A 7,504-nucleotide genomic window follows, 5' to 3' on the forward strand; every position below is an offset into this window, starting at 1 on the left:
TTATCTCATTATTTCATTTCTTCTAAAAGACACTTTAAACTTTAAGATAAATATTTTGGAGAGGAATGTTTTGTAATCCTTTTTCCATGAAGGCATTCTTTATTTTTTCTTCAAAGTCGCACTTCTCTCTTTTTTTTTTTTTTTTTTTAATAGTCTATTCCATGCATCCACTCTAAAATACTTCCAATATCACGTTTAGCTCGAGGCTTGAGACACTTGAATTAACCTCTCATATGGATATCAACTCAGACTTCATTTAAAAATTCCACAATTCAAGACATTAATCTTGAATTACAAACCTAGTAATGTTCAGTAATATTTGTTCATAATGTTTAATCCTATAGTCGAGATATCTGGCTCTTCCACCCATGACCTGTTGGTGGCAGCAAAGCGCCGCTGACGATCAATACTACCACAAACCAAAACAGAAGAAGTGGCAAACCTGAATGGATAACAAATACAGGGAAATGGGGTGAGTATCTTGATATTTATCAACCTGTCGTTCTAAAATTATCTGAGAACATATGACTTAGCTGCTGCACGATTTACGCACTTTAACTGCAAGCGAAGTCTGTTGTGTTATTGGATTCGCTGTACTTTTAGCAGAGCTAATCGTGACAGCCGCTGTCCGCCTACACAAAGCAGCATCTTTCACTGTCACTGTAAGCTCCCTAGCTAGCTAGTCATCGTTTATGATGTTGCTGTAGCTTGGTAGTATAATATCGTTTGACACGTCTGTCTTTTAAAAGGGTCTAACGTTAATGTGCCTGTGTCAGTCTAATAAATATGACGTTAACCATAGTGAGCCTTGGTGCCGTATACCAGATGAGCGGGAGCTGTGAGCAGATGACAAAATAAACAGCTAGCTAATTAAAATGTCATTAAGAGCTATACAGGATTGTTATCAGAATCAGAATTCCTTTATTTAGCCTCGAGGGGAAATTCTTTAAACACAGAGACTTTTGAAACGTTAAAAGGTAAGATAAAAAATAAATAAGATAAATTTAGGTATAATAGTTACTGCCAGCTGAGTCTGTCCTACATTTTTACTCTATTACACTAGAGACAGACCTATTTATATATTCCCCTTGGTTTCAAAAAACTTCATTAACCGTGGTATCTGAAATGATCACGCTGTGTTTTCCAAGTAAAATGAACAGTGAAATGTTCAGAAATGATGCAGATCAGGATAGCTGTGAGCTGGTTTTGCTGTTCAGTTGTCCTTGCAGGATTTGTGATTTTCCTCATAGCTACTCAATCAGGTGCTTCAACTTGAGGCGGTTGTTGTTAAAGTCTTCTTTCACTTCTTAAATACTGATGTGGTTTGCTGTACATCTGATGTTTTGTGACCAAACTACTTGTTTGTAATGCACACACTACCTTATTACCTACTTTTTTACTTATTACCTCCCTTTCACTTGCCCTTCATGTTGTTTCTTGAAACCGAATGTTAGATCACGTCTGCCCTCTTTTTTCCACCTCATTAATTCCTCTCCTTCTTTCTCTAGTCTCCTTGACTCTTGATGACCTGTACTGGTGATTAGCCCCACACGGTCATCTGTCAATATGCAAGGATTCTACTCCAAGCTCGACTCTTCCCCTTCCTCGTCCCCTTTATTGGGCCTCGGGCGAGAAGGCGTCCCTGTACCCCTCAGCCTGGCTGTGGAGGCGGAGAAAGCTCAGGCCCTCCTACAGACATTCAGCTCCGCTTCTCTGCTGGCGTCCGCAGGACTCGGCATGTTCTGTGTGGTGGCTGACCACGCTCTCCAGCTCTCTGTCATCCAGAACCACCTGTGGATGCGTGCTGCCTTGGACAATGCCACGCATGGATTGGTAGGGCTGTGGTCGTGGGCAGTTGTTATTGGACTAAGGAAAAAGAGTGATCTGTATGAAGTGCTGCTGGCTGGTCTTCTAGCATCAATCATAGACCTTGACCACTTCTATATGGCTGGATCCCTGTCACTCAAGGTAAGACCTGCATTCTTACAGAACCCTTTTCTTAACATATTTTGTAAGTCTGGAAGCAAATTAAAAATAAAAATGAAAAAGTTGAAAACCATTATGACATTCTGATGCAGATCTTCAAGTGCATCTTTACAATCAGAGATGAATAAATAATAAATGTTACACATCAAAGAAACTGTGACCAAAGTGAAGATGATAAGTTTTATGGTGCAGCAGTATTATGCTTTTTCTCAGCTTGGCAGAAAACTTTGATGTACGAGTACAGAATTGATATTTGGAAGAAAATGGAGTTGTATAACTAGCAATCCTGTGAAGGGATAATAGGCTTGAATATATAAGTGATTACATGGGAAATTGTTCATTGTCTGTTGAGCTGCAGAAACCCAATAGAACCCACCGAAATCCTGCAGAACTCCTACAGCAAAGCGCTTGAAGAATTAATTTGTAAATTGTGGAAAGATATTCTGCTGAAAAATACTTAGTGCGATTTCCCTCTTTCCTTTCAGGCTGCTGTCTCACTCCCCCAGCGTCCCCCTCTACACTGTTCTTCTCTCATCCCCGTCTTCTGCCTCTCCCTTCGCTTCCTCATGTGGATCGGACGCCTGAAAGATGCTTGGTGCTCCTTGCCGTGGATGCTTTTCATTTCCATGGCGACGCACCACGTCCGGGATGCTGTGCGACACGGCCTGTGGGTGTGTCCATTCGGCAACACGGCGCCGCTCCCCTACTGGCTGTACGTCAGCACCACGGCCACGCTTCCTCATCTGTGTTCAGTGCTCATGTATCTGACGGGCACCAGGGATGTTATCTCCACAAAACACGGCGTGGCCATCGACGTTTAGACGCCGCTGACCTGCCAACTACATCTAATGCTGATCTGGGAAAAAAAAATAATAATACTTGAAATTTGAGGCAGTAGAGCAGTGTGGCACTTGAAAGATTATGCTGAAAGAGCAATTTAAACCATGTTTTATTTTCAGCTAAAGTAAAGACAAATATTGGCTAAGAATCATGCTTCTTTTCCTGACGCTGTATGATAAATGGAAAGCAAAAGCGTACAGTTTCCATGGATGGAGGACAAATTTGCTTTTCGAAAGAGGAAGCTTCCTCTATGAATGCCAATCATGGATTTGTTTTTCTGGTGTTCTGGAAATACATCAGAATCCTGTTCACTTATCTGAAGTAACTATTAACTGCATTAAGTGTTAAGGGAGTGACCCTTTAAAGCTTTGGCATATCATTTTACAGAGGACTGCCTGCTCCGTGTTGATCTATTCACACCCTTTTAAGAAACAATCACACAAGTGGTCACATCATTGCTTGGCCCCTGAACTATCACTATACGTCCTCGTCCTGAGAACACTTGAGGAACAGTCAACCAAAGGTCAACCACACGCCGTGTAACACAGGCATATTAGTGTCACTTTCACCATCAGTGTATCCAACAATGATCCACCACTTTCATGCCACTGTGCTTTTGAAATAGCTCCATCTGCCATTGTTGTGAAATTTAATGATTTATACATTCATTTTGGAGTGTGTTTTGAATCACTGCCACATTCCACATACTGCTCAGCTGTCACCTCTCTGGCATTTAGCAGATTCTCACTTTGCTGCTGGGAGGAGCCTTATTGACCAGTCAAAAAAAAAAAAAAAACACTTTTCTTATAGAAGCCACTTCTTGCAAATCAGAGCTTTCAGTGTCACACAGGTCAACTGTGGTGATCGATCAGGATTTTGTGTCTGTGTGACCTGGTGGGGTTCGTTTATAAAATTTACAGCATCTTGAGATGGCACTGGCAACAGTGTACCCACAGTAAAACCTGGCTTAGCTGTTTGGATTAGCTGCTCAGACACACACGTTTAGTTATTCCAAATGGGTCAGTTCTGGTGGTTGAAAATGAACCAACCTGGGAAGTATTCCAGCTGAAGGAGATACTGGTCTTAAGATGCTGCACATTTCAGCTTCCTACTGATTTACACATGACAAAAAAAAAAAACTGCTTTTATTTTCACAGTCTCTGACAGGAAAGTCCATTACAGAGTACACATTTACAGGTTTGGGTCAGTTGCCGCAAAAGCAACAGATGAAATCAGAGGTGATTTTGTGTTTTAATGTCAATTTTAGGTGTATGGTATTTTGCACAAAGCATGTAAAGAAAATAAGGGAACTCGAAAGATGCTGAATTTTTATTTTGGAACACTTAAACATTCAAGAAATTGATTTGTTCACTATTGTGTTTATTGCCAGTAATATCTTAATCTAACTTATTGATATTCACTGAAATATAACAGGAAAAAATGTAATCGCTGCATTAACTTGCTGTAAATTGCTCCACTTCAGTGTTTTTGTTAAGCTAATGACTAATAATGTACATTCTACTTGCTGAGATTCCCAGTTTCATTACAGTAGAAGAACATGAATTCTTTATTTGAGCTATCCATCATTGGTGACAATTATTATCCACTCACTGAGACACAACTCATTGAGAGGAAGGAAGTCATCACATTGTTTTACATGTAGACACATCAAACATATTTATTCCATAACATTACTATTCGTTATATTTGAAATGATACATTATAATATGCTGTAATAGAGTGGATAGTGGATTTAATGTTTAAGTGGTTTTAGGACCTCACTGTAGTAATTTGAATGTAATGATACTCTTGATGGTGACGGGGGCTGGGACAGATTTTAATTTAATCACAATGATCATGTATGAGCCACAACAAATGTTAATTTCTACCCGAGTGCGATATTTGTATTTTTTTCTTGTGAAGCTGTTAGTGATGTTGTTTGTAGTGATGCTTGTTGTCCACTAGGTTGCGGCAGTGAGCTATGGGGATTCACAGTGTGTTAATTTGGTACTTATCAGGTCCCAAAGTTTGAGAATTGCAAAGTGTGTTATAGAAAAAAAAATGTCTGATATTTTCACTTGCTAGGGTGTTTTGTTTTGTTGCTATTGCACTTTCTTCAGTATTTTAATTAGTTAGGAAATGTGGATTGGAAGCAAGGATAGGAAACACTGTACGACCGCTCTGATTTAGCAGGTTACACAATGACTGTCCCATTTTAGTTGTCATGTTCAGTGAAACATCATCTCATTATCTTATTCAATGCTGCTTATGTTTTATGTGTGACCTTCATTAATGCAATATTATGTTGAATTTTGCACATAAGTTTTTTTCTTTATGTTTGAATTATGTTTTGTTTTATGTTTTTTATGACATAGTTTTGATTTCATTAATAAGAAAGCATAGACAGTGACAAGATCGTTTTAATGTGTACATTTTATCTAAAATATATCATGTATGTATATATTCTGTGTTTGTGCATCAATACATGTTGGATATTTGCTCATGTAAATGGTGCAGGATTTCCTCAGGTATGCTGCAAATGGAGTGCATTCAAAGGTGAGAAAAGGAAAAGAATGACTGGTGAACATCAAGATTTGGGTTTGCTTCCAGCTGTACAGAATCACCTCACCATTATATCCTGACGATAAGCAATGGGAGAGATTGCTTACTTATAGTACGAGAATATGCTTCTTAGTACGGTCTTTGAGATCATTTGTTGTCTGGGGCTGCAGAAGAATGTCAGGGACCGTGCAGAGAATTTAAAATAAGTTATTTCTATTTTCTTTAATTAGTTTACCTTATGAATGTGTGTTGATACTGTAGGTTGGTAGCTCTGTAGAGCCTAGAGGTTAGAACAACAAAATAAAAAAATAAAAAATCATCCAGTTACAAATGAAAAGTTGAAATCAAGCAATAAAAACACACCCAGACTCAGCTCTATGCTGATATTACTGCGTTAGTTTGCTGACTTTGTGGTTCCTCACTAACCTGATTATGCTAATGCCCTATGATTTAGCATGTCACTGACACAGCAGGTAAAATAAGTATTGAACACATTACCATTTTTTCTCAGTAAATATATTTCTAAAGATGCTACTGACACAAAAATTTCACATTTAGTTCTTTCTGACCAAACTATATTCTCAGTATTTCACAGGCTTGTCTAAATGTTGTGCAGCAAATTTTAAAAGAGCTTAAAAATCTTCTGATAACTCCCTCCCTCCTCCTTTGTCAGAAAGCTTGTGGAGTATCTGGCCATGGGCAGTTTATGGTGAAATGATGCTTTTTGCACTTTCAGATTATGGCCCCAACAGTGCTCAGTGGAACATTCAGCAGTTTAGATATTCTTCTGTGACCAATGCCATCACTATGTTTCACAGCAATAAGGTTGTGAAAGTCTTGTAAGAGCTCTTTGCTTTTACCCCTTCCCTCATAAGATGTTTCTTGTGTGACACCTTGGTAAGGAGACGCCTTTTTATTGACCATCAGTTGGGACTGAACCAGCTGATGTTATTTGCACTGACAAGGGGCAGGATTGCTATCTAATTACTGCTAGATTTCAGCTGACGTCTTGGCTCTCCATGCCTTTTTGCAAAGTTTAAGTGGTCTTAGGACCTCACTGGAGTAATTTGAATGTAATGATACTCTTGATGGTGACAGTATTTACCATCAATATATTTCTAAAGATGCTACCGACACAAAAATTTCACCAGACGTCAGTAACGACCCAATTAATCCACACATGCAAAGAAATCAAACCACAGATGTCCATAAATTGTGTGTAATAAAATGGAGTGACAGGGGAAAGTATTGAACATGCTTAATGAAATGTATTTAATACTTTGCACAAAAGCCTTTGTTGGTAATGACAGCTTCAAGACACCTGCTGTGTGGAGAAAGCAGTTACATGCATTGCTTAGGTGTGCTTTTGGCCCATTCTTCCACTAGAGCTAATGCCTTATGATTTAGCATGTCACTGATACAGCAGGTAAAATAAGTATTGAACACGTCACCTTTTTTCTCAGTAAATATATTTCTAAAGATGCTACTGACACAAAAATTTTACATTTAGTTCTTTCTGTAGATTTTCTATTGGATTCAAGTCAGGTGATTGACTTGGCCATTTCAGCAACTTTATTTTCTTTCTCTGAACCCAATTGAGAGTTTCCTTGGCTGTGTGTTTGGGATCATTGTCTGAAGTGTCCAACCCTCATTTTATCTTCATCATCATAATAGATGGCAGCAGGTTTTCTTTTTTTTTCTTAAAAAAAAAAAAAAAAAAAAAAATCAAGAATGTCTCCATACACCTTTTCCATTCATCCCTCCGTCAATTATATGAGGTGTGCCAGTGCTGTATGCTGAAAAACAGCCCCACACCATGATGTCCCCACCTCCAAACTTCACTGTTGGTATGGTGTTTTGGGGTTGGTGTGCAGTGCCATTTGACCTCCAAACATAGTGTGTATTAGGGCATCCAGAGAGCTCAGTTTTGGTCTCATCTGACCAAACTATGTTCTCTCAGTATTTCACAGGCTTGTCTCAATGTTGTGCAGCAAATTTTAAAAGAGCTTCAATTGTACTTGCTAATTCCAGGTCTTTCTGAAGCTCTCCACATATGGTCCTTGGCTTTTAGACAACTCTTTTGATAACTCTTTTCACTCCTTTGTCAGAAAGCTTG

General features: G+C 38.8%; 1 protein-coding gene across 1 annotated transcript; it reads left to right on the forward strand.

Annotated features, from left to right (window-relative positions):
- The first annotated feature begins 355 nt into the window (after positions 1 to 355).
- tmem267 (transmembrane protein 267) lies at positions 356 to 2,846 on the forward strand. The gene is made up of 3 exons (XM_046375845.1): positions 356 to 472; positions 1,509 to 1,968; positions 2,472 to 2,846. The coding sequence occupies exons 2-3, from the start codon at positions 1,567 to 1,569 to the stop codon at positions 2,805 to 2,807; spliced, it is 738 nt and encodes a 245-aa protein (XP_046231801.1). The 5' UTR covers positions 356 to 472; positions 1,509 to 1,566; the 3' UTR covers positions 2,808 to 2,846.
- The last annotated feature ends 4,658 nt before the right edge of the window (positions 2,847 to 7,504 follow it).

This window comes from Scatophagus argus, chromosome 20, assembly GCF_020382885.2.
Source record: "Scatophagus argus isolate fScaArg1 chromosome 20, fScaArg1.pri, whole genome shotgun sequence".
NCBI classification, from domain to species: Eukaryota; Metazoa; Chordata; class Actinopteri; family Scatophagidae; genus Scatophagus; species Scatophagus argus.